This window comes from Tachysurus vachellii, chromosome 3 (assembly GCF_030014155.1).
Source record: "Tachysurus vachellii isolate PV-2020 chromosome 3, HZAU_Pvac_v1, whole genome shotgun sequence".
NCBI lineage: Eukaryota > Metazoa > Chordata > Actinopteri > Siluriformes > Bagridae > Tachysurus > Tachysurus vachellii.
The window spans coordinates 30,854,183-30,881,930 of NC_083462.1; the positions used below are offsets into that span (position 1 = coordinate 30,854,183).

At 40.1% G+C, this 27,748-nt stretch overlaps 4 protein-coding genes across 5 annotated transcripts in view; 1 reads left to right on the top strand and 3 right to left on the bottom strand.

The window, feature by feature from the left end:
- Positions 1-1,731, bottom strand: part of ralgps2 (Ral GEF with PH domain and SH3 binding motif 2) — a 94,240-nt gene extending 92,509 nt beyond the window's left edge. For both annotated transcript variants that reach the window (XM_060866733.1, XM_060866732.1), the window contains exon 1: positions 1,550-1,731. The gene's annotated coding sequence lies outside the window, so the exon portion shown is untranslated. The remainder of the gene's footprint in view (positions 1-1,549) is intronic.
- A 1,653-nt stretch (positions 1,732-3,384) lies between these two features.
- On the bottom strand, positions 3,385-5,992 carry LOC132842362 (cytochrome c oxidase assembly factor 7). The gene is made up of 4 exons (XM_060865052.1): positions 5,976-5,992; positions 5,646-5,815; positions 5,386-5,526; positions 3,385-4,048 (listed from the first exon to the last, which is right to left on the bottom strand). The coding sequence occupies exons 2-4, from the start codon at positions 5,749-5,751 to the stop codon at positions 3,606-3,608; spliced, it is 690 nt and encodes a 229-aa protein (XP_060721035.1). The 5' UTR covers positions 5,752-5,815; positions 5,976-5,992; the 3' UTR covers positions 3,385-3,605.
- A 196-nt stretch (positions 5,993-6,188) lies between these two features.
- Positions 6,189-19,828, top strand: zyg11 (zyg-11 family member, cell cycle regulator). The gene is made up of 16 exons (XM_060866735.1): positions 6,189-6,516; positions 8,159-8,324; positions 8,630-9,144; positions 10,147-10,392; positions 11,723-11,863; positions 12,239-12,415; positions 13,169-13,233; positions 14,195-14,294; positions 14,410-14,460; positions 15,424-15,585; positions 16,136-16,183; positions 16,586-16,783; positions 17,061-17,113; positions 18,260-18,357; positions 18,865-19,044; positions 19,353-19,828. Exons 1-16 carry the CDS (start codon positions 6,511-6,513, stop codon positions 19,367-19,369), a joined length of 2,223 nt encoding a protein of 740 aa, XP_060722718.1. The 5' UTR covers positions 6,189-6,510; the 3' UTR covers positions 19,370-19,828.
- Positions 19,829-22,192: 2,364 nt separating this feature from the next.
- echdc2 (enoyl CoA hydratase domain containing 2) lies at positions 22,193-27,154 on the bottom strand. The gene is made up of 9 exons (XM_060866736.1): positions 26,889-27,154; positions 25,534-25,601; positions 25,115-25,202; positions 24,903-24,989; positions 24,430-24,522; positions 24,185-24,241; positions 23,898-24,085; positions 23,045-23,143; positions 22,193-22,758 (listed from the first exon to the last, which is right to left on the bottom strand). Exons 1-9 carry the CDS (start codon positions 27,067-27,069, stop codon positions 22,681-22,683), a joined length of 939 nt encoding a protein of 312 aa, XP_060722719.1. The 5' UTR covers positions 27,070-27,154; the 3' UTR covers positions 22,193-22,680.
- Positions 27,155-27,748: the final 594 nt, after the last annotated feature.

Genomic DNA, 27,748 nt, shown 5'->3' on the forward strand with positions numbered 1-27,748 from the left:
GTGGGTAAACTCGCAAACTGCTTTTTACTCACTTTACTGATTCAATAATTTGTCTTTTTCCCTACAAAAAAAAAAAAAAAAAAACAGTAAAATTTGTGATTTGGAGTTTAATTTGAGCCATTAAATGAGAGAGAGAGAGAGAGAGAGAGAGAGAGAGAGAGAGAGAGAGAGAGAGAGAGAGAGAGAGCAAGAGAGAACAAGAGAAATAGAGAGAGAACGAGAGAGAGCACAAGAGAGAGCAGGAAAGAGAGAGAGAGCGTGAGAGAGAGAGAGAGAGAGAGAGAGAGAGAGAGAGAGAGAGAGAGAGAGCAAGAGAGAACAAGAGAAATAGAGAGAGAACGAGAGAGAGCACAAGAGAGAGCAGGAAAGAGAGAGAGAGCGTGAGAGAGAGAGAGAGAGAGAGAGAGAGAGAGAGAGATTCATTACTCTTGACAGTTTCTTTACTGTAAAGTTCCTCCCCATTTCTTCTGGTGTTTCTGGGCTCTTTGGGTCAAAGACTCTATGGCAAAGACTCCTGTCTGTTTAACCCAGATTTCTTTGTTTTTTAAGAAACCCACTGTATTTTCCTCAGGCTGAACATCTCATCAGTGCAATGCACAAATTAACAGACAATGATGTGGTTATGTGTTCACCAGGATGTTTGTCAGCATGCCATGAAGTGTTCAGTGACTCCACTTGACAGAAGGAAAGCAAAGACGTGGTGTGGTGTCTGTCAGCATGATCAATACATCCAGAGCAAAGGGGTAAATAAACACAGCACGTGATACCTTTTATTTGGTTAGTTCAGGGTAGGGGGGTGATTAGTTCAGTGATGTTTAGATGCTCCAGCTTTAAAGAGACAGATCAGAGAGGCGAGTGCACATCATCATACTGTCTAATCTGTGATGATGCACTGAAGCTCTGTGGCTCATCTATCACACAGGGCCTCATGGTGGACTATTAAAATATCCCTATGTCCTTTTCTCGAGCTTGCACTTGCTCAAGGGACTTATTTGAAAGTTAAATTTAGGGAGTTTTGCTTTTGCACGACGTGCACATGGGCGTTATTTAAAGTTGGATGTAAACGCTAACGTCTCTCACTCCGTATTGTTGTTTTGAGCGCACGCGCGCGCACACATATACACACACACACACCCTAAAACCTGGTGAGGGACAATTCGCACCACCAAAGCATCAACTATTTGACCAACATGCACAGATATTTAGATATTTAGTGAAAAGAAGCTCGTTGTTGTGTTTCACCGTGCAATGCAATGCAATGCAATGATTACAAGATTAATCCTGCAAAACGTGACTGAGGAATACAAAGTGCTGCCGTCTTAAAGAGCTCGCAGTAAACAAATCCCGTGCTAGAAGCAACCTGAAAATAAAACACAAGCATCACTATCCGTGTTTTAGAGGTGTGGGAGCATGCAGTGAACGCACGAGCCTGGTTCAGATGGAATTAAGTAGCTTGCTAGCTGTTAGCAACATGAGCTAACACTGAGCACGAGCACCTCAACACCACAACAACGCTCTCGAAAGACCAACAAAAACACGCAAACTTTACCTTCTGCCCTGGTTGTGAGGTTCGTGCTCCTGTGGTGGATCTGGACACAAACAAAATCCTATTACAGTCCGGCTGGAGGCAAGTGGACCGAAAGCGCAGACGTGCTGTTTGAACTGCGGGGACGGCGGTGGGCGGAGCTTCGGGCGGCTGCCGTTCGGTGCACGCGCTTCCTGTGTGTGTGTGTGTGTGTGTGTGTGTGTGTGTGTCGCAAACCTGACTCTAAACCTGCATTTCAAGCATAAATTTAATGTAAGCGGGAATAAAGAATACGCAGCATCCCAGAAACCCCGAGGCCATGTTTATGTCACCGTAATGTCCCAAATTGTGTATTTTTGAGAGCGAATTAGTTTGCGCTTTACTCCCCCTGCTGGTGTCTGTGCTGAACTGCAGGTTTCCAGCCCTGTTCCTGCAAGAACCCCTGTAGGTTTGACAGCCTGTTAACTAATACTCTGGTTCTTTAAAATCGGCTCTGGGGATCTTTAGTGGTCTGTGAGGTTAAAACCAAGGGATATGATTTTTTTTTGTTTTTGTTTGTTTGTTACAGTGGTCAAAATCACCTCCCCACATATTCAAGCATATTATATTTAGGGGGCTGTAAGAGCTATTTGTCTATTTTTGTTTGTGTAATGTTAAAATTTAGTTTATTTGTTAAGTAGCTTATTTTTTGGTCTTTTGTGTTCATTTTTCATGTTAATTAGAATATGTTAGCGGTGTCCGATCTTATCCGCAAAGGGCCGGTGTGGGTGCAGGTTTTCATTCCAACCAAGCAGAAGCCACACCAGAGTCTTCTAAAAGCCAAGAACAGCTGATTAAACAGGTGGAATCAGGTGTGGCTTCTGCTTGGTTGGTATAAAAACCTGCACCAGCCCTTTGTGGATAAGATTGGACACCATTGGTCTAGGAGATAAAAGGGGTTCAGTTGTGGCAGCCCAGAATGCACCTGGGTGGGCCTATGTTTTTTTTTTGTTGTTTTTTTTTTTTGTTTTTATACCAGTTTTGTCGCGCCAGCTGGGCACAAGGAACAGGAGATGCAAAATTGTTTGTTTGCCTGCAAATCCTTTAATAAAGCTGACCAAATGCATCATCTGGCTTGGACTCAATCCTTTAACTGCGTAAACCACAACCCATGGTGTATCTTTGTGATTAGTTGAGTTATTTTGGAGTTAAGTTTGATTCATTTTTTTGATTTCATTTGATTTGACAAATAGTCACTACAGGGTCCAAGCACAGAAACAAAGTCAACACACCTTATGTGTTCAGTTGAGGTATAGTATCTAATTATTCTAATTTAGTTAATACTAATTTACTTAGGATACAAAATGTTTGAGAACCACCGGGCTAGAAGAGCTCCGAGTTGAGAAGCTTGCATGCAGGAAATATATTTTATGGCACAGAATATGAGACAGATATGAGACTGTACTGTTGTAACAAAAAAAAAAACAAGCAAGAAATTGGAAAACCATATTATTTTCATTTTAGAGTAATAAAGAGTTGCTTGATGATTCAGTGACAATTATGAGAATATTTCCTGATTAAAGGAGGACATAACATTAATAAGCGCAGAATATGACTCACTAGATTAGATTAGATCAGTAAATCAGAGTCATGCCATCGGGTCTATGACGCAAAGATGTAGGTGACCTCAAGAACTCATAATTCACTCTGAATTGTATTGGAGCTAAACGTATTCTCTTCTGTTATTGAAACAAATGATGGGAACTCCTGTCTCAAGTTCACTAGAAATAAACAAGACATTTAGTGTTGTTAATGTATTAATATAACATTTATATATATGTTAATGTATTAAATTAAATAACTTTATTACCACAAAACACTCAAATGCTTTATGTTTTATAAAATGATTTACAAATGTCAACATATGTAGATGCATACAGAGATCATTTGTTTGTTTGAAACCAAAAACTAATCAAATACAAAGGCAGATTTCTTAATCAGGCCCCATCATAACCATTATGCAGATACAGCACTCACACGTTCCTACAGCTTGTAAAGCAGGCTGTACAAGACAGAGAACATCAGGCATATTATCTCTCCCTCACTCTCCGAACTTCAGTTGCTGCTCTTTCTGTTGTCCGTGTAGTTCTTTTGCTCTGTTTTTCAGCTCCTCTGCTTTCTGCTCATCTTTCTTCGTACCATCGCCCAGTTTGTACATGCGGCTGGCATTGGCGCAGCCCCAAACGTGGCCCAAATCGCAGGACCGTACCGCATACTTTAAGGCCTTAGACATGTTTTGGTTCACTTCTGCTGAGCCCTGGATGTACAGAGCACTCAAATTGAAACAGCTAGGTGCAAATCCTCCTTTACAGGCTTTCTTATAGTACTGACGAGCAGCAACAGGGTCTGGACCACCCTCTAAGGCTCGACCGTCATGGGCAAGCAAGCCAACATTGTGGCAAGCATCCACTGATTTCTTTCCTTTGGCATTACATGCCTTCACAAAGCAGGCATAGCCACTCTTGAGGCACTCGGTCACCCCACCTGGTTTGGCAAACAAAAGATTATATATGCACGGAGTTAGCTGTTAACAGTGTGGCGTGATTTAATAAGCACTAAAATCAGGATCGTTTATAGGCATTTCTCAATTAAATGTTTTTGTAAGCATTCTTAGTAAACATTTTTGTAGGCTTTTAACACATTTATCTAATTCTTATTGACATTTGTAATAATTTTAATAATGAAAAGATGCTTTGTTTCAGCATTACAATAATAAACAAATGTATCAAAAACACACATTAGAGTGGCCATAAAGCACTAAATAAATTAAATAAGATTATTTTTTAATGCTTGAAAAAAAGTATTGTGATTGTAGTGAAAGTGACAAATACAGCTCGTACATTTGCAAACTGACACAAAATTTTGTTCTGTTTGAACACTCTATGTTTTTGTTAAAAAAATAAATAGATTTACACTCATCATCCATTTTATTAGGAACGTGTGCCAATTCAAATAATTATCTGATCAGCCAATCGTGTGGCAGTAGTGCAATGCTAAAAATCATGTAGCTAAAGAGCAAAAGCTTCACATCAAACATCAGAATGAAGAAAAATGTGATCTTAGTGACCGTGGCATAGAGTTTATACAGAATGGTGACAAAAAAAAACAATAAACAAAAACACTAACTGTGAACAGAGAGTCTGAAGACTGAAATTCCTTGCTGATGAGAGCCATCAGCCGTTTCCATGCACAGACCTGTTGCTCACTCAGTGTCTTCACGCCATTCTAGAGATTGTTATGAGTAAAAATCCCAAGCGATCAGCAGCTTCTGAGCTACTTAAACCATCCAGTCTGGTACCAACCACCATGTCACGGTTAAAGTCACAGAGATCACACTTTTACCCTAATAATTTAATAATAAAATGGACGGTGGGAATAAACATATAGAACCTATATATATTTTATACCAGTGATCTTTACATTGAGGACTAGGGACACAGTGACTCTAAGTCTTTTTTGTTTTTGTTGCAGGGCTCAAAGTCACAACCCACATAAACCAAATTATTACATTTAAGGGTCCAAGGGCAACTTGATCTGATATATGTTCAATAAGTGTAATGTTCAGAAATAGAAATCCATACTGTCTGTGGATTTTATTTCACAGTTAAATGAGAGGATTGTAAACAAATGCATAAAATCCCCTGTCATATGATTTACATTAGGCTAAGAATCCAGTATGAATCATGACCAGCCAGAGTTCAAATAAAGGCAGGCTGAAACATTTGTGAACTGATTGGGGTGTGACCTCAGTGTTTAAGCCTATTTCTTTAGTCATCATTTTATACCTCTGTGTCATAATGTGTAAGAAGGAAGTGTCTGACCTTTGCCTGTGACATGGTAGGCCCCGAGCTTGTAGCAGCTCTCGCTGTGACTGTAATTCTCGCAGTTGTGCTTGAGAACCTGAGCAGCCTGACTGTAGTTCTTCTTCACGCCCTCCAAGTAATCTGACAACCTCTGACAACCTGACAAGTAAAAGTAAACATTACAGGATAAAAAACAACAACAACAACAACAATACCCGGATGTCCATTAAGTTCAGCACTAGGTCAAAAGGACAGCGCTCAGATTGACACTACAGTACCTTCAGGGTCTTTCTCCTTGTAGCACTGATAGCTATACTCCACTCCCAAATTGTCTAGGAACTCTTTCACTTCGTTTTCGTCTTCAAAATTAATCAATCCTGCCATTTTGTACAGACCTGTGATCCTTTATACAGCATCGAGACCCCACGTGTGAGTGAAGGGGTCACTGCTGATAAAGTTAACAAGAAATATACACTTTAAAATGATACGTTATGTACGATATAGACGCCAAAATCAATAAGAAGATTAATAATTAAAGTCAATATTAAAAAAAAAAAGAGAGAGAGAGAGAGAGAGAGAGAGAGAATTAAGAGAAGACTCTTAAACACCGGCGCTAGCAAAGCCCCGTCTCTCAGCACTCACAGGGCCGGTGTTCAAATCGCGTTGTTTACAACTCGAAGTGCACTTTAACGTCGCCTAGATACCGTTACGTTACACCCTACGTAGGGCACATAGATAGGGCATAAGGACGTTTTTTGAATTGAAACCAACGGGCTTCCGTACGTCCCCGCCTCCATACAATTGCGATTTATTTCCCGTGTTATGACCTTGTTTACTAGTCGAAGCGTAGCCTTTGTAGCGAAAAAAAAAAAATATGTTATAAATGAACTGGTCCTGTTTTAACATAATGCCCCTGACAGCGGTGTGTGCAGAAAGGACGAGGGAAGATGGAGCCTCCTGAGGATTACACGCTTTCTATCTAGAGAACTATTATTTTAAGCCTTTTTCATGAAAGCCGCTCGCTAGTTAGGACCTCTAACTAACTAACTAAACTAACTAACTAGTGCTTTTCAGTGGGATCTCCCAGGGTTACTTTTGGGTTTGGACGTTATTTGTGTTTCTGGATCACATAATTGCTGCATCATGATGGTAAGAATGTGTTGAGGAAGAGATTCCTGTAATATCTGTGCTTTGCTAGAACAAGAAAACCTTAAGACACTGACAGAGATGTGGTAGTTCAGTGGTTAAGGCGTTTTACTACTGATCAGAAGGTCATGGGTTCGAATCCCAGCTCCACCAAACTGCCACATTGAGCTTAACCGTTAATTACTCAGTTGTATATTTTTGAAATAAACTGTAAGTCACTCTGGATAAGTGAGTCTGCTAAATGGTGTAAATATCAGTGTCAAAATATCAGAATTACAGAATTAAAAATGTCAACATCTAAACCCTCTTTTATAATGAACGATGGGACAGATACAGAAAGCTTTAGCTCTCCTTAGTGTATCAAAAATCTGACCGTCGTCTTCTCACAAGTGGTTTTTCTTGCTATAGGCATCTAACTAAGATGCTTTCAAATCACTGATGTGACAAACTGCTTTAAATACCTTCAGCGTGGGAGGAAACTGGAGAATCTTGTGGAAAAACCTTGAGATAGAGATTTTCACACCCGAAGCTGTTCCTGTTCCTTCTTGTCCTGGATCTACTTGTTGGAACACTGCTCCTTGGGGCAATGGGAAGCCAAATCAGATTAAGATTAACATTGATTTCGACTATCTTTAACTCAAATAAATAGTCTACGCTGCTAAAAATAATAAGATGAATGATATCAAGTACAAATATCTTAAATATAAGCGACTTTAAGTAATATTTCTGTAACAGATACATCTAGATCTTAGCGTTCTAGATGGTTTTTTTTTTAAGTCATTATTTTTTATTTCAAATTCTTTTAATTTTATTCGCAAATAATCCTAACAAAACAATTTGGCATTAGAATAAAACGAATTGAAAGAAATATGCTCACTGGATACAGAATGCTATTTCCAACTTCTCATCAGTGGTCTTCCTCGCTGTAGACATCCATTGGGCTTCTAACAATGCTAGTTTTAAATCAATGACATGACAAACTTCTTTAATCATTTTATGAGTGTCTCCTCCCTGACCACTGACCTCTCACCAGTGACCTCTGGAAATCTAATGAGAATTCAGGAAATCTTCGCTTGCTAAGATATCTCTTTTTTTTTTGTAGTAGATAGACTACATTTGTGTATTAAATGCACTGTCAACTATAAACTATGGTTGCACAGTATGCAGTTTGTTCAGTCGCGAGGCCTGTGTCGGCTTTTGCAATACTGACACGGAGAACGGCCTGGTTGAGCAATCGCACAGATCACAAATGCTTTGTGAGGATATTGATGCATCTAGATATCTTTTTGTGTGTCTTAATAATCTGTGATTTTTTTTTGTTGTAATAAAAAAGGTAAGATAAGATATACCGTTATTCGTCCCACAGTGGGGAAATTTCTATGTTACAGCAGCAAAAAAAAAAGAAATTGTATTTAGATATAAGATAAAAGCTAATTATTTAGATGTTTAACTTTGACATAAAGCCTTTTCACTGTTACTTTTGAATTCATTGATGGGTAAATAACTATCACAGTGTCATGCATTTTATTGCGTATGTTTGTTTTTTTTCAATACAGTCATTCGTTCTCTCCTGTAAAATTGCTTAACATTTAGTTTAGTTTAGTATGGAGAAGTAATGGGACATGCTGCTGTGTGTTTGTCTCAGGATGAGGCGTCTCCAGCGTCTCTAACAGACATGTGCCTCTCGCTGGTGAGCTCCAGACTGGAGAGGTTCTGCGTGAAGCAGGCTGATGGTTCGTTGTGTCTCCAAGATATTGTGGTCTTCCCTCAGGAGCTGGCTGATCAGCTGCTCTGCAAGATGGCCACAGAGGGTAAGCAGGACTGATTTTTCCTTAAAAAATGCTTTTTAAAAGTCTCTTTTGTGCTGAGGGTTTTTTTTACTAAATAAATGCTCCTAATTATTAGTCATGTATAGATGTGTTTGGCGTGCTTGTTGCGCTGGATGCTCTAGCAGATGATAAATTCATTCTTTACTATTCATTCCTACTATGCAGTCAAAAAATGGCTCCACCTTTGCATAAAGAGTGTAGATTATGATTCTGAAGAAGGAAGTGAATTTTAATAGCGTCACGCAGAGCAGTAAACACCCTTAAACCTTGTCTGTTCCTTTTTCCAGGTCTGCTGAATGACAGCACTGTGGGGATTTTCCGTAACACCCGGCGGCTCCGTCTGCGTCGCGCCTGCATCCGTACAGCCCGCATCTCAGCCGAGGCTTTCGAGCGCACTCTCTGCCTGCACCGGCTGCTGGAACTCGATGCTTCTCGTGTCAACGCAGACCTCACCATCACTGACATCCTGCGCTGCCTCTCGTCTAGCAAGACAGTACGCGAGAGCCTGCAGCGGCTTGTGCTCAACGGCCTGAGCATGTCCTCGCTGGAGGAGTCAAGCGGCCGCTGCTTCAGCTCGCTCCAGGGCCTGCGATCGCTCAGTGTGTCCAATGTGGACTTCTATGACTCAGGGCTGGTTGATGTGTGCTCACTGCCACGTCTGGAGAGCCTTGACATCTCTAACACATCGGTAACCAACCTGACACCACTGCTGAACTGCAAGGACAGGCTGCGTTACCTCACCATGCACCAGCTCAAACGGCTGGAGATGAGCTCCAAACAGCTGCTGGTCGTACTCAGCCAGGTCAGCTTGTGTACACTAACAAGTTTTCACACCCACTCACTAGTCTGTCCAGGATTTGGTGTTTTTCTGATCACAGAAATGAACAAACTGTGATATTCGGAGATCAGAGATTTTCTGCAGATTTTGGTCGTGTGATGTCATGACACACATTCAGCCAAAGCCCTCTTCTATTAGAACACGAGTACAGCTCTCATAGAAAGTCATTATATATGTGTGTATTTACAGCTGGACATTTCAAAGAAGAATTCTGTGCTTTTGAGACTTCAAATTCAACAAATTAGGTTTCCACAAAAAGGTCAAAACACTGACAAATTTTGAAAAAAAAACTCCAAACTCATTGCAAGCATTTTGTTCTACCACCTGGGACTGAAATGGAATCATATGTAAGGAGGTCATTTATATAGTCTGCAAAATGATTTCGTCTCTGTTGCAATCTCAAATTGCAGCCAAATTAATGAAAAAACCCAAGTTAAAGCCCTATTCAGACCGGATTAGTTTATCAAATGACTTTGGGGATCATTCTCTTGCATCCGGGCTGCATTAAAATGACCACAAGAAGAGCGAGTTTCTGGTGGGTTGTAACTTATTTGAACCCAGATGTTCCTTAATCCATTAAATAATCAGTCTGTAATTGGGTTTTGTAATTTTCTCACAGCGGGACAGAATAAAACCCCGACAATGACAAGTAGCACTTTGTAACATAAAAATTTAATCCTGTATAAATAGGGATTAAGTCAGTTTCAGTTCCAGGTTGTAACACTAGAAAGGTTCAAAGGGGTACTAATACCAATGCAAGGCACTATGATTACTGTACAGCATCAGCAGCTTGTAAACGTTTTGCTAAACTGATAAGCAGAACTGAGAAAATGCCACAAAAATGTCTTTGAGGTTATAACACACAGTATTATCCTTTTCTTATACCTTTTTCTGTCACATGCACTAGCTTCAACTTCTTACCCAGTCACCCATCTCGCGCTCTCTTTTTTTTTTTTTTTTTTTTAGCTGGAAGGGCTGCAGCATCTGGACATTTCTGATGACAAGCAGTTCATGTCAGATGTGGCCTGGCAACTTCTGGAAACCCCAGGTATCCTGCCTGCGCTGGTGTCTCTGGACCTGTCAGGTCGGAAGCAGGTGACCGATGCAGCCGTCCGGGCTTTTATCGAGGAGAGGCCTGGGATGACGTTCATTGGCCTGCTTGCCACCGACGCCGGCTTCTCTGAGTTTCTGTCTGGAGAGGGTACATTAAAGGTCAGTAGGTCCATCTATCACACACACACACACGCACACACACACACGAGGAAGACCTCAGGACATAATTGAGTTTTTTAGACATTCTGTGTCCCCCTCCAATTTATGTGTGTTAAATACATATAGAGTTGCAGCAACAGTAAGGTGTAACTAGGGTTGGGAACCGAGAACCGGTTCTTATTCAGAACCGGTTCTGTTTTTTAACAGGAACCGGAACCGTGCGGAATTTTTAAGTTTCGGTTCCAAACGCGGTTCCGATGCGATGACGGGCAAAGCGCTGGGAGCGGTCACTTTAAATAGCCATGTCTTACCTCATGAATATTAATTGTTTACACTGTTTACAGTCACGCAACCAAATTAACGCAGCTTACCACAGAAATCAGTCACTCGCGCTGCTGTGCTGAGGTACGCTTTGTGTTAAACATGTCTAAAAAACATCTAAAGTGTGGATTCATTTCCAAAGCTACAACAATGAAGCAAATCTCCCCCGTCTGAGAGGGTTTTCTCCACAGCTGGAGATACAATAAGCCAGGAAAGGTCTCGTCTTCTCCCAGAGAAAGCAGACATGTTAATGTTTCTTCAGAAAAATTGCTAACTGTTTTGCTAAGTTGTAATTCTGGATGTTAAATATGATGTTGGATTTATTTCAATTTAAATTGATATGAATTGAAATGCTCTGTTTAAAATATTTAAAGAGTGATTAATAAACACAAATGGAATTGTTTCAGTATTGCGCATTATTTTTCACATTTCTTTTATTATGGAATCGGAAACAGAACCGGGAATCGTAAGGCAGACCTGGAACCAGAATCGGAACCGGAAAATTTCTTTTGATACCCAACCCTAGGTGTAACACAACACAGAATGTTCTAGCAAAATAATTCATAATGGGATGGTGTGAAGCTTGCTTTTCCTACTGAAATTTTATAATTTATTCATGCTTTTTAACCTTTTATGGTTGGTTAAATTTGTAAAATGTCAAAAAAATGTTCTCAAACTTGTATAACTTTTTTTTTTATTGTTGTCAATAAGCTTTGGCTATATAAAGTGTGCACTATAGAAGTCCCTGAATCTGTGACTGAGTTCATACTAACTGATATTAAGCTGTAATTCTCCTGGCAGCAGTATTGTCAGAGCCACTGTTATAGAAAATTAATCAACGGTTCATTTTAATTCTGTATTGAAATGATTAGAACCTTCAGGCATCTGACAGGGCATAGTGCTCTTTTCAAATTCAGATGTTTTTCAGAAGATACATTTGTCTAATATAATCCCGCCCCGGGTGTGTGTGTGTGTGTGTGTGTGTGTGTGTGTGTGTGTGTGTGTGCAGGTGACTGGCGAGGCCAATGAGACTCAGATCTGCGAGGCTCTGAGGCGCTACAGCGAGAGGGAAGGCTTTGTTAGGGAAGCGCTCTTTCATCTTTTCGGTCTCACACACGTGATGGAGAAAGCTCGGCCTGACGTTCTGAAAGTACGTGCGCAATAATCCCTCCCTTCGCCTTCTTCCCCCTCACTCTGGTCCTCCCACACACTCCCAGTGCTCTACTTTAATCTGAACACAGATAGTCACCCCTCTGATGAATCACGGGTCACTCATCCACTATCTCTCCACTCTCCGCCACACACAATGATGCATTCTGTTCGTTTTCTTTATTCTCGCTTTTGCTCTTTTGTTCCACCTGCTTTAAAAAAAAAAAAGAATAATAATTAAAAAAAAAAACTTTGCTTTTTTTGTAACGAACTTCACATTAATATGATATTCGTAAACTGTATTTGCCTACTATGCTGCAAGTCCCGGTCCCTCCTTCCTTTCTCATCTTATTATTTGTATTCTCCGTTTATTCAGCTGGTAGCCTTAGGGATGAAGAACCACCCCAACACCCTGAATGTGCAGTTGGCAGCCAGTGCCTGTGTCTTTAACCTCACCAAACAGGACCTGGCATTTGGGATGCCTGTAGGGCTCTTGGGTCATGTCACACAGCTGCTGCTAGAGGCCATGAAGACCTTCCCGAACCACCAACAGGTACGATCTGATGCAGCGACTCTCACAGTTATTTACAGTCAGTGACACCTTGAAGAGTGAAATACCTTCCACTGACCCTCTCAGGACAAAACTATTTTTAATAATAAAGCGGCCGTTCGTTGTATCCATTAAACGTCTTTAAACGCTTGACTTTTTTGTATTATTATTTTTTTTTTTAACAACAATCCAGATCTACATACAAGAGTGAAAAATAAAGACACTCAGAAAATTTACAGGGGGGCACGGTGGCTTAGCGGTTAGCACGTTCGCCTCACACCTCCAGGGTTGGGGGTTCGATTCCCATCTCCGCCTTGTGTGTGGAGTTTGCATGTTCTCCCCGTGCCTCGGGGGTTTCCTCCGGGTACTCCGGTTTCCTCCCCCGGTCCAAAGACATGCATGGTAGGTTGATTGGCATCTCTGGAAAATTGTCCGTAGTGTGTGATTGTGTGAGTGAATGAGAGTGTGTGTGTGTGTGTGTGTGTGCCCTGCGATGGGTTGGCACGCCGTCCAGGGTGTATCCTGCCTTGATGCCCGATGACGCCTGAGATAGGCACAGGCTCCCCGTGACCCGAGGTAGTTCGGGTAAGCGGTAGAAAATGAGTGAGTGAGTGAGTGAGTGAGTGAGTAAAATTTACAGTAAAACATTTTCCCCATTTTTATGACTTCCTCGCGTTTCTTCCTGTTTACAAAGTTGCTGTCTGTTGTGTGAAATATTTGTTGAACTAATTGCTTCTCTGAATTTTGTTCCTCTAGTTGCAAAAGAACTGCCTGCTGTCTCTCTGTAGTGACCGGATTCTGCAGGAAGTTCCCTTCAACAGGTCCGTCTGCAGCTAATCACTTTATCCCAGATTCAGGAAATCAATCCAGAATTCAGCCTGTCAGCACTGGGGCTTTTCCCACATTAAATAGTTCCCCTGAGTGATTGGAAACTCTGAGGAAACAGAATCCTGTGTTATCTTGTTTCACGCTGCTCATAATTTACCTGGGTTTAACAGTTAATCTTCAGTATTCAGAAGCTGACGTTTCACACTGTACTTAACGTTCTCATTCGCACAGTTGTGTGCCAACATGCACGATTGAATCGAATTTAAGCACAACAGCTTTAAATATCGGCTTGTCTCACGCTTTCAGATTTGTGAGGGGAAAACACCTGGATGTTTAAGAATTGGGACTAAAAAGTACGCAGGAATTGTCTTTTACAGCTTTGGAATATTTTTGGAGTTTGTTGATATCTGGCTTCTGCTAATTTTTCAGTCCCTCCCTCAAATAATTTGTTTATTTAGGTCTTCTTTTCACCACGATTAGCATATTTTCCATCACCGTTTGATGTTATTAGTATATTTTTTCCACTTAAACGCTGCAACTACTGTTATCACAACATGCACTGTTTCGGTGACCGTACACAGCATCTGATATGAGGTACAGTCGCGCTATTAGGTTTCTGATTGTGTTTGTTGCTTTGCTCTGAGTCATAACATTTTACCGTTACGTCGCTTAACAATCGACTTGTACGTGTCTTGCAACGCAGTGTGGGATTAACACAAAAGCCGTGTTAATCCTGCTACAGAGTAAGGTTTCAGTAGCGGGTAAAAAGCCACGCTAACCCTGCTTCTAAATTACAGTCTGAGAAACGTTCCTCAAACTGGTTTATATGTTATCAGTTAAAAAATCATGCAAAGCTACCTTAGTTTTTCTTTAAATAAAGCTGATGTGGAAAGCCTTTTAAATATTGGGTGCTACGTGTGTGTGTGTGTGTGTGTGTGTGTTTTTCCCTCTCAGGTTTGAAGCTGCTAAGCTAGTCATGCAGTGGTTATGTAACCATGAAGATCAGAACATGCAGAGGATGGCAGTGGCGATCATATCCATCCTGGCTGCTAAGGTGAGTCACCAAAGACAGTGGGTTCAGGTTCATTTTTGATGACTTAGTGACAGTTCTGAGTCTTGTTATCGGTCTACATTCTCTGCGTATGACTTCTATTGTTTTTCTTTTTCAGCTGTCTACCGAACAAACGGCGCAGTTAGGAGCAGAGCTGTATATAGTGAAGGTGAATATCAAGCTTCATACAAGTCTACATCCGGTTGTCGCGTCCGTCACGTACAGTCACATACGTCTAGGGTGTAATATGACAGGTCTGGATGAATGTAGCATAAGTTGCACTTGGTCTTGGTCAGACCATGAGGCTGTTTTTTGTTTTTTTCCTTGTGCTCCGTATCCAAACAGGAGGACGACTGAAGTGCGTACTATGGTTTAAGCGTGATGGAATCCTGGGACGTTAAACTGGCCTTTGAAATCACCTTAAGGATCTCAATCTAGTAGAAAACATACATTTGTTTTTACCAAGCCTACTATTGGCGATCTTTAATTTGAAGTCGAGTAGCATCAGTGTCCTGACTCTTTTTATATCAGACTTGCCGAGATAAAATGATTCATTTGTTTATACTGATTTGAAAATTTTTTCATTTCACTTGAGGAACAGAACTTCAGAGTAAAGGTTACAAAAAAGGTTCAATTATTTCCAGTGCACATATTTAAAAAAAGCATATGCTGATTTTTCTAATTACAAACATGACCAAAACTGAATGGAGCGATGTACTAGGACACACCAATCTAGAGGAGAACTGATTCAGGGAGGAAGATGGATGTACGTTTGTTCATGTTTTAATTACAAAGTCAAAAACGTGATGTGTGGATTTCTGAAGTGGAAATGTGTACTGGATGTGGAACAGGAAATGAAACACCGAAATGGACACCTACCAGCTTGAGCTGAACCAGTTATAGTTGAAGAGTAGAAGGGCTAAAGGTGACGGGGAGACGCTGGTCGAATCTTTAGCCGGGATTGATGGTTATTAAGGCAAGGGGAAACAGAACCATGTATTAATAGCACTATCTTTAGTCCTGGCAACTTAAAACTATGAATAATACACTGCTTTGTTTTTAACATCCTCAGTAATGTCTTTATTTACTTGCCTTTCTGTTGTGCTATTACTTTTCCCCTCTCTCTCTCTAGCAACTGCTGCACATTGTGCGTCAGAAGACATCTCAGGTCACAGTGGACCCCACACTGAAGTTCACGCTCAGCGCCCTGTGGAACCTAACAGACGAGTCGCCTACCACCTGCAGACATTTTATAGAGAACCAGGGCCTGGAGCTTTTCATCAGAGTGCTAGAGGTACACACACACACACACACACACACACACACACACACACACACACACTATAGTCCAGAAGCATCTGTAGTCTCAACACTGTGCATATGACTAATTAAAATATGTCTGAAATAATAAAAAGGCCTTAATAATGCTTCAAATGCAGTATGTACTTTATAGTGTGCACTTTTTAGGCTACAAAGTTCATTAAAGTCCTGCATTAAACTGAGTTCAGATTTGTTCTCCACTTGTTAAGTTAGCAACACACTTAAACACATTATCATGAAGAAATTTAACCAACAAAACATTTCTCAGAACAAAAGAACACACCTGATATTAAAGCCTGTGCTCACCACCGGACAGTCACACTGTACCACCCTAATAACTAAGCTAATAACTGCTAATAAAGTTCTGTCAATTAAGAGGAATATCTTTTTTTAAAAGAGATGTGATGTTATTGGAAAGGGATCGTCTTCTGTTGGGTCGATGCGGTTTAACCCAATCTCGATGTTTTTACTCGAGAAAAGGATTGATTCCTGTTAATCTGATGTCTTTTTGTGTTTTGCATCAGTCCTTCCCTTCTGAGTCTTCCATTCAGCAGAAGGTCCTCGGATTACTGGTAAGTGTGTGTGTGTGTGAGTGTGTGTGTGTGTGAGACTCAACTCAGTATAAACACATTGTCTGCTGACTGTATTTGATCACAAAAGCGGAGATCTTTATATTGTGCACTCAATGTCACTCCGATAAGAAGTGAATAGACGGAGTCAGCCTGTGCTCTATGCAGGAAGCATCATTTAGCTGAGGAACATAAACGGCTTATGCTAATAGCTTGCTTTATTTAGCTTGTCCCCATGTGGCCGGGACACAGCTGCTTACAGTCCTAATTACTGCTCAGATGCTGCCAGTTTCCAATCCAGTTTCTTTAAGATTTGAAACATTTGTGAAGGTTTAGCTTCTCTCTCTACCGGTTTAATAAAAAGTAAAAACGGTCTAACGACATGCCGTCTTGTGTGCGATTCAGAACAACATAGCCGAAGTGGGCGAGCTGCATGGAGAGCTGATGGTACAGGGCTTTCTGGATCATATTAGGTCTCTGTTGCACAGTCCTGAAGTGGAGGTGAGCTACTTCGCTGCAGGGATCCTCGCCCACCTCACGTCACGAGGTGAGACGGTGTGGACCCTCGACATGTCCCTCAGGACCACACTGCTGGAGCAGCTGGTACGTTTTAACCCCTCCTTCCTTCCCTCCTCTCCTTTTCTACTCTAAAAAAGAAAACAGATGGTTTTGCATGTTGCACATCTGGATTTACCATTCAAGATGAAATCTGTCAGCATCCACACACAGAACAGGCCTAGTAGAAAAGGATTAAGGGTGAGAAGCCTGAAGTAAGACAGATGTGTGTATGTGTGTGTGTGTGTGTGTGTGTGTGTGGTAATTTATCTTGTTTGTGAGAAAAGTAACATGTTTATCTCATCTGCTCGTTTTTGTATTCCAGCACTCAGCGATCCTGAAGTGGCCCACGCCTGAATGTGAAATGGTGGCATACAGGTGAAAACACACACACATAATTAATATATATATATATATATATATATATATATATATATATATATATATATATATATATATATATATATATATATAAAAAATCACTCACCGGCCACTTTATTAGGTACACCTGTCCAAATGCTCGTTAACGCAAATTTCTAATCAGCCAATCACATGGCAGCAACTCAATGCATTTAGGCATGTAGACATGGTCAAGACGATCTGCTGCAGTTCAAACCGAGCGTCAGGATGGGGAAGAAAGGTGATTTAAGTGACTTTGAACATGGCATGGTTGTTTGTGCCAGACAGGCTGGTCTGAGTATTTCAGAAACTGCTGATCTACTGGGATTTTCACACACAACCATCTCTAGGGTTTACAGAGAATGGTCCGAAAAAGAGAAAATATCCAGTGAGGGCAGTTCTGTGGGCGCAAATGCCTTGTTGATGCCAGAGGTCAGAGGAGAATGGCCAGACTGGTTCGAGCTGATAGAAAGGCAACAGTAACTCAAATAACCACTCGTTACAACCGAGGTATGCAGAAGAGCATCTCTGAACTGAGATGCCTACCTGAGTATTGTTGCTGACCATGTCCATCCTTTTATGACCACAGTGTACCCATCTTCTGATGGCTACTTCCAGCAGGATAACGCGCCATGTCATAAGGCACGAATCATCTCAGACTGTTTCTTGAACATGACAATGAGTTCACTGTACTCAAATGGCCTCCACAGTCAAAAGATCTCAGTCCAATAGAGCACCTTTGGGATGTGGTGGAACGGGAGATTCGCATCATGGATGTGCAGCCGACAAATCTGCAGCAACTGCGTAATGCTATCATGTCAATATGGACCAAAATCTCGGAGGAATGTTTCCGGTACCTTGTTGGATCTATGCCACGAAGGATTAAGGCAGTTCTGAAGGCAAAAGGGGGTCCATCCCGGTACTAGTAAGGTGTACCTAATAAAGTGGCCGGTGAGTGTGTGTGTGTGTGTATATGTGTATATATATATATATATATATATATATATATATATATATATATATATAATATAAAAACCTGTGCTCTTCTGTATGCGTGACATTCTGCTTAGTGCTCCTAGGAAGGCATGTAAGACTGTGACTTATTATTATTTTATTTTTTTTTAGATCATTTAACCCTTTCTTCCCCTTGCTGGAGTGCTTCCAGACTCCTGGTGTTCAGCTGTGGGCAGCTTGGGCCATGCAGCATGTGTGCAGCAAGAATGGTGAGAACCACTTAGGCAAATCTTTCTGTAAAGAAGTTTAAAGTTCATTTCTGGCGATGTGATCCGTCAAAATGCTTCATATGATGTGTTTCGCAATCTAGTAGGAAAAAGATGGATAGATCTAAAATTCTGTTTATAATAAGCGTTTGAGAGAACGAGAGGGAGCACTTACTTAAGCCGTACTTTCCATGTTCATTCTTAATTACACTCTGATCGTTATTACAGACGTTGTAATAACATTTGCAGACCATATTGTATTTAATACACGTGCAAAAATCTGTTCTGCAATAAGTTTAACTCTGATATGTTGTTTATTTGAAATAAAGATTTTAAATAGAACTGTTTTCAAAATCCAGATTTTAGTTGTTTTTTTATTTATGTCAATAAGTTCATGTTTGATGACATCTTCACATTAAAATATTTCCCCTATTCCACTAATATTCAATGGACTTGCTTTAAAAATTAGTCATAAGATTTGTTTTTTTATATATATGTGTGTGTGTGTAGCTGCACGTTACTGTAGCATGCTGTTAGAAGAAGGAGGACTGCAGCATCTGGAGCATGTGAGTTCACATCCAGAGACTCATTGCGATGTGAGACGATTAACAGAGAGCATTCTGGACAGCCTTCATCGCCACCGAGCACGTACAGGCTACACGGGAACGACGCAACTGCACACTCACAGAGGTGCCATATGCACACACACACACACACACACACACACACACACACACACACACAAACACACACCAGCTGTACAAGTTAAATAATCTGGAAAGAAAGACAATACACAGACATCATGAACACTCAGTGTAGTGTTGCAAAATTTATAGCCGTGCGCTTTAAAACTCAGACGGGAGTCAAAAATACAGCCACAACTAGAGGTGAAAAGGATCGTCTTATTTTGAGCAGGTGTTCATTTTATTCTAAAGATATTGCTTTTTTTTATTCCAGTGTAATAGCCTGTTGATTTGCTGTTTTTATTATACCTTCAGAGAGAGATGTTCCATGAGACGAATAACCCGTGACCAGTCTCTGGATGACGCGTGGTGTACTACCTGGAAACTGTTTGTGTGTGTTTGTCTGTCTCTCCGTGTCTGGCTTGTTTAATTACATCCTCCAAACCCACCGTGCGCTCACTTCCACACGTCTGGGCACCGGGGGGTGGGGGTGGGGTGTTTGGGGGGAGGACCTAACAAGCGTTCATTTGCACAAAGCAAGATATTTATTTTCTTTTTTTTTTTTTCGTCCTTTCTTGGTTTAGAAATGAATAGTGTTAGTTTATTTTATCATCTCTGTTGCCTGGGGAATAAATCGGGTGACAAGTATCGAAAGAGGATAGCATGACGGCATGTCTGCATGTGCTGAGAGCATGCTTTAGTTCCTCGGGATTCTCAATATGCACAGTTTTGACACGATTCTTGTCCCTGTGGACACACAGCAATAAATATCTCAAACGTATGTTTCCGAATCTCCGATTTGTGTTGTTTTGAGATGGTGTTAATTGCTAAATTCTTCTACTTGTATGTATAAGTATGCATGTACATGTGAGGGTGCTTGAGGGTTGGTTGCAATTACTTTATACTTGTCAATGCATTTGACAGCATGAGAGGTTTAGGTTTAGATATTTCTCTCTCTCTCTCTCTCTCTCTCTCTCTCTCTCTTTCATATAATATCACTGTACATGGTATCTACTGTGGCAGATGACAGATACTGTTATAAAGAGTGCTATGTTGTGTTGCACGCAAAAAAAAAAAAAGAAATAATCATATGTTGATTTTGGTGTTTTGTTCTGAGAAATAGTACAAATGGGGGGAAAGCTGACTTGTATTTAAAAGGATCTATCTAGTGAGGTCTTGATTGTCAGAGAGAGAGAGAGAACGAAGATTAGATGTTGAATTGTGGGCTCATTATTGCACAGCTCTTAGTGAGATACAGCTCTTATTGGAACACAGCCCTCTCTGACCCTCTTTATTTACATGGTGCAGAGGCCAGACATTGGATATAAAATGGGTAGAGATGTCTATATTTAGCAGCCAGACTTGCAGAGAATACAATTAAGTGAGATGTTCTATTGTGAGCTACACACCTGCTTTGTCCAAACTCTAAGCCCATGAACATCAAGACGTTCATCTGATTTTATTTGTCAGCGGTTGTGTTCTCTTGTATTTTTTTCTTTGCTCTCATTTAGTATGTGGGGCCATGTACCTGAGTAATAGAGACTTGAACACACAAATTAGTGTATAAAAATAAAACGCATTCATACAGTTACTAAATCAGACAATCATTTGGAAGCAGCACAATGCAAAACATTATACAGATAGAGATCAATAGCTTCAGTTCACATCATCCATCACAATGGAATTAAAGTGTGAGCTCTGACTTTTAAGCATAGTACATTTAAATAGTCAATCGCTCGTTACAACCAGGGTGAGCTGAAAAGCAGGCACAAAACATCAAACCTTTAAGGTGGACGAGCTGCAACAGGTTTCAGCCAAGAACAAGCATCTGAGACTATCATAGACACAGACTCACCCAATCTAAACAGATGAAGACTGGACAAAAAGAAATAAATAAATAAAACGGTCGTTATTCTTCACAAATCTTCAACTCTAATCTCGTGTCCTGTAGCTGTATGGTATTTTGCATTGTGCTGCTGCCGCATGATTGGTTGATTAGATATCTCCATGAATGTGCAGGCGTTCCTAATAAAGTGGACACTGTGTTTATGTGAACTGGTGTGTGAATCTATACCAGATACCAAAGAAATGATCGACTCTCATGGGCTCACTCACTAGTGGATGGTGTAGTATGTTGCCTTATAACGACTGCCTGAATTGCCTTGCTAGATGTTATTAGCTTTGTTTACAATTTTATTGGACGTGTAATCATTTTAAGTCTACCAAGACACAGTTCCTCACAATTTAAACAGCTTTCACAAAAGGAAAGGCTCTAACAGGATCTGATTTGCTGACGGTCACATGCATTTGGAAAGATTACATTTCACATAGCTTGCATTCATGACCCTTACACATACGACAAGCTTAATTGCTACGTCAACAAATGCCAGGATCCTCTGCAGTGAATGGAAATTGTAAAATGGAAAAGTACATGGCCCCTCATAAACCCTATTTTCTTTTTTTTTTTTTTAATAAATAACATGTTAGTGATGCAAATCTGCTTTTTATTTCCCCACCCAAACTGCTCTTTAGTCTGATTTCAATGGATATGTTCTTGACAATATTCTGTCAACCAGTCAGAGAAATAAATAAATAACTTTACATTCTTTTAGTTTGTTTGTCTTAGTGAATGGCAGGAGAAACTACTAAAACTAAAACAAACCATCGGTTTCAATCGGTAGAAGTCAAACTCTGGTCCAGAGTTATTTTCTGTTTTTAATAAAAATGAAATTTACCCATAACGAGTGAAAATATCTTTGAATATAGTCAAAGATCCTATGTAATCTCCCACAACCAATTATCAGCCAATTATGAGTTTATCAAAAAGTATTTAAAAACATTTAGTTTGAAATTGTCCTATTTCAGAGGATTTTTTTCTATTATTTCTTTCATTCACATTTCTGCTTGAAATATGTAAAGGCACCTAAAATAGAAAAATCTTTGAATATTTGATTTATGATAATCATTTTTTTTCCCCCCAGTGAAGGTCTTCGTATTTATTTAATGTAGTACTGTTCCCTGGCTTGGTTTCAGGATAGACGATCATTTCTTTAAAACATTAATTCGCCTTCGTCTAAGCAGGTTGATGAATATCCTTTTATACAAACTGAAAGTGTATTAATAATTGAAACAAAACATTAATTCCATGTAAGATCTTTCCTTTTGGTAATAAATGTTTATTAGTCTGAATTAACCTAAACAGTATGTACACAGGTGGCTAGAAATGCAGTAAAAAACAGAATTGTGGCTGTATTTTTTTTAACACAAAATACACTATTGTGCTGATATTAACATATCAATGTGTTCATCATGCTTGAAGTAAATTAAATATGACATCTTATGTTCCTGAATGCTTGATTCTGATTGGTCAGAATGTGTTGGATAATTTTCTGTACTGTTCTAGCACAGCTGTGTGATGGGAATCGGGCTACGAGGCGAATCACTGGTTTACTGGAATTTAAACACCTCTGTGTTGTTGATTGCTTTCCTAGAACAGCACATCCGCTAGTGTTGTATTCCTCACTTACCGAACCGCACTGTAACTGAGGGTGTGCTGGATGTTTTGATATTAGAAAGTAGTCTAATGATCCAGTAAGACAGCAATCACAATTCTCTTTAAAGTGCCTGTGTGTGACCTGTCTGTTTATTCTCCAGTGTAATTGGGCTGCCTTTTCTCTATAAAAGCTGTCATTCCCTCTTGCCTGTCTTGTGTTGGAATAACCTGCAGGAGAGAAACAGGAGTGACACTTCATACAACAAGTTAAAACACAGAGAAATATAAGCAGCGTAATATAAGACTTGACACGTGTCCTCTAATCACACTAAAATTCCTTTTTTCATGAAAAGCCTCATTTCGTCTTAAGCCTCAACATCCGTACATACTTATAACTGTAACTTCTCAATGATATTTTAAATGCTAATTAACCTCTATATGCTATAAAAGATAAGGAATCTATAATCCCAGTCCCAGCACTGGGAAAGAACGTGTACTGTGTTTAGAGTCTCACCCGGGCGTAGCACATCCCCTCGATGGCCATTCCTGAAGCGATGTCCACCTCTATTCCTCGGTTGATGGCTTCCTTGGCCATTCGCACGGCAAACGGAGCCTGAGACAAACCAGAATAGGTAACGTCACGGTCTCTGAGCTAATAAAATAATCTGCAGCAAGATACTGACACCTGACAATCAGAATCTCAGACTCCAATCAAAAAAGGAAGGAAGAGCCGAAGTCGGTGTTGTGGTTCCATCAATGCCACATAAATAGTCCTCTCATCTCTGCTAGTACCAGCGAAAGATTTAAAATGCAGCTTTGTGTTTTGAAAAAAGAGAACGCAATTAAAGTAGAGCTTAATTGTGTTTTGACCGGAAGATTTACATTCCTTACCTGACTTTGTCCTAAATAGGTTTTTCAGTTGTTATGTGAAAACAAGGTGGGAAGTACATGCACGTTCTAGAGAATTTATTTATTCATCATTAGTCATAACTATATTCATTGGCACCCTTCGTGAAAATGCCATATACAGTGAGTGATAAGAAGAAACCATGAAGTCATTTTGTCCTTAAACAAGCTCTACTTCTGACTCTGGAGAGAATGACAGGACGGTGCTTCTTCCTGTGGTGTCTGACAAGCACAGTGGGGGCATTTCATATCATCAACCCCAGTTGTTTCGACAAGGTATAATAATAGGTAGAATGCAGGAAGATTACTGTACAAAATGTACATGGGAACAACAACGGAATGAGACAGAAACACTAAATGAGTTTGTTCTAGCAGGATGTCAGTCTGACTGCAGAGTCCATTAAATCAATTGGGAAAAATCACGGTAAGAGACATTGTGCTTGTGTGTCAATCTGACCCACCTGAGGGAGAATTTCCTGAGCCAGGTTCAGAGCCTCTCTATACGCTGCATCTCCGCCCTGGTTTTGTGGTACGGCACGGTTCACTAATCCCAGGTGTAGAGCCTGCTCCCCCCTTACACGCCGCCCAGTAAAGATCAGCTCCTTAGCCACAGCAAATCCCACTGCCCGTGGCAAACGCTGACTGCCCCCTAGTGCACAGTGAGAAGAACGGACCAGTAGGATGACCAGCTGATAGACTGTTTGCCTAAACAAAGATATTTTCTATCCTGTCTTCTCCACCATCTTACCTGCCCCTGGAAGCAGCCCTCGTGTGGTCTCAATCAGGCCCATCTGAGCAGTGTGTGCTGCAAAAACCATGAACACATAAAAAAGAAAATGAAAATAGGTCTCAAGGTGTCTGATGCTTCTGCCATGATTGCTAAAAAATAAACAAACAATGAATAAATACTACTACCCCACTTTGTCAAACTGGGGCTGTGCGTTTTGTTGCACTGCCACAACCTGCCCTTGTAAGGTCGGTGTAAACACTTACCTGCTGTACGGAGGTCACACGCCAGTGCCATCTCCAGCCCACCCCCTAGAGCAAAGCCGTCCAGTGCTGCGATGGTTGGCATTGGCAACACCGCTTGCAGAGTGGAAACAGTGCATGCATCAGACAGATCATATATCATGCTAGCAGACAGCTGGGCTTTTATAGTGGACTGTTAATGCTGAAAGACTAAGTTATACATTATAACTTGTTACAAAACAGTACTCATATTTCTTCAGAGAGGCCTTCAGAAAAAAGTGTTCCCATGGCATGTTCAGTGCTTAAAGGATTGACCAGCACCCTGAACAGGATGAAGTGGTTAATGAAGCTGAATAAATGAAGCAGTAAATGCAAAATCTAATATCAACAGTTGTATTATTGTGATCATAGTAAAAATTTGGAATAATCAATCAAGCATCTCATCACATAGAACATGGCCAGCCCACAAACACTTATTTTTTCTCATCATGTCTCACCTATCTCGCTCATTAATGAACGGAGTCCATGAACAAACTGCTCAGCCTCAGAGTTGCTCATCTGTGCTCTTTCCTTCAGATCAGCGCCTTTAACAGATCACAGATCAGTTGCATCTTTCTATCTAGCTTAACAAATGAAACGTTGCCTAAGAGGTTAAATTGATTTAGGTTGAATGCATGTATGTAGGTTTTCTGTATCGAAGACTGCTGACCTGCACAAAAGACTCCAGGTACCAGACTCCTAAAAATCACCACACGCACACCTGCATCATGGTGCAAACCTGACACTAGCTCTCGCATCTACAGACAGAAATGTGAAGCAGCGAGTGGGAGAAATATTGATAAAACTGAGAAATGGAGCCAAGAGAGAGGAATCAGCAGGAGCAAAGGAACATCATAAATCTTTCCTATTCGTGTCATTTTTTTTATTGCAAATATGAATTTACTGCTGTCAAAAGATGAATTATAGCTTCCTCCGGATACTGCTTGACTTTGGCAGGAAAAAAATAACTTTTAGAAAGGACAGAAATATCAGACAGAAACAGAGGGAATAAGCTTCATTGTCTGATGGGATTTTGAGAAGTGCTGAATAAAGGGTGGATCCCAAAGATACGAGCAAGTGTGATCAGACCTGAGACACAAACACACGACCCAGAGAATTACGTGCCCGTTCCCGACGCATTAGAACCTCCACAATGCCTGAGAGAGAGAGAGAAAGAGAGGGAGAGAGAAATTAATTTCAATAAGAAATTAATTGGACTTCAAGTACAACTCAAACAGGAATATCAGAAAGCATTAAGTAATACAGTACCTCTGATTGGTACACGATTCTGGTGTTCAGTACAGCAGTATATCATTTTCACCAAGACTCTAATGATCTCTTAAACTGCAGGTTAAAGCAAAGTCTATCTTTTTTTTGTCAAACGTATAAATTACGTACTTTTTTTTTACGTCTTTAAACTATACTACGTTTGTTCATCTTTCTCAGTGTAAACGCTAGAGATTAATGTATATTTAAAAACTGTCCTGAAGACAACATTCAATATAATAGCTGATGGAGACACCCGAGTACCTAAATTCAGTACTCAACCACTACCATCATTCAGTATGGATGTGGATCAGAACTTTAACCTCCTCATTGTACATCTCCTGCACATGCAAACATGGTGCAAGGCCATTTGTTTAATCAGCTAATCTGATGTCCATGTCTTTGAATTAAACCAGATTTATATGTTCATGTGTATTGCCCTTTATGATCCTTTTAAGATAAGATAAGATAAGATAAGATAAGATAAACCTTTATTCGCCCCACAATGGGGAAATTTCTCTCTTACAGCAGCAAAAATATATAAAAAGAATAAAGACATAATATAATATACAGTATATACAAAAACAAAAATGTATTAAAAGTGTAGTGGTTACACTGAAGACATATTGCACATATTTAATATTGCACATTTTTAAAATTTCTTTTATTGCACATTTTGCACATAACAAATACTTTGTTATTGTTTATTATTGCAGTGAAACAGTAATAACTGTGTATTATGGTTCACTTGGAGCAGCTCTGATTGTAAAGTCTAATAGCAGCAGGGAGAAAAGACCTGTTTTACTGTTAATGTCGCAGAAAGAGTGTGACGTGACTTGTGTTATTAACTTAATTATTACAATTAATATTAGTTATGCTAAGAAGAAACTGATTAGCTTAGGTTAGGTGTGGAACAGAACCTGTCTGCAATGCAAATGATAACGCTTAACCTGAAATCTGATAGGCTGGAATTATAATCAGGTGATTAAATAGTGCTTCGCCATTGGCTGATTTTCAAATTAGTACTCACTACTAATACACAAGGTGTAGTGCACTTATTTATGTAGTGTACACTACGTCTGTCAAGTTTAAACCACTTTTGCCAGTCAAACATGTAGCCTATGTTTACATACGTGTGTGAAAAGGCTGGTGCTGTAACTAAAACACCAAACACCTACCATGGTCTTCACCTTCCAAGCGACTTATATCCACTTCTACTGCGTCTTGGTTCAATACAGCACTAAACCCTCGAAAAACGCTCTTATTCTGATTAAACACACCAATGTTTACAGCTGATAGCTTTAGTTTAGAGCTACATCGACCAACCGAGCAAACTCCCACCGCAAACCTCCGAAACATGGCCGTTAATCTGTGGGGCTCTTAATCTGAGGTAAAAGTTAGTCGCCTAATCCACTTTCCGTTAATAAACACGTCCTTACGTCACCATGGACGCGTCCTACGTCACTCACACGGTGACCGAGCAGAAAGTTTGATACACGCACGCACGCGCGCACTCACACACACACACACACACACACACACACACACACACACACACACGGCTTGTGTTTTAACGAAAGTTTTATGATGTTTTACCAATTCCTAAGGTGAAAAAATAAATAAATAAATAAACGAACGGGTTTTTCCCCCCAGTAGTCTGGGTGCAGTAGTGTTTATTACCAGCAGAGGGCGATAGATAGAGCAATCTTCATTATACTGTACACATATTCAGCTTTGCAACAGCAGGATAAATATATGAGTAGTTTTATGGAGGATTCATACATTTAATAAAGGTATTTTTTATTACAATGCAATATTCATTTCTATTTATCTGTTATCATTTATTATTTGGTGAGTTTTCGTATTAACCTACAGGATTGACATGAGCACATTTTATCATTTCATATAAAGTACAGTCAGGTCAATAAATATGTGTACATTGACAAATATTCACAGAATTTTGTGTTGAAATTCAATAATAAACTCAAATATATGCTCAAAGTAAAGGCTTTCGCAGCTTTAATATTCGGTACAACCA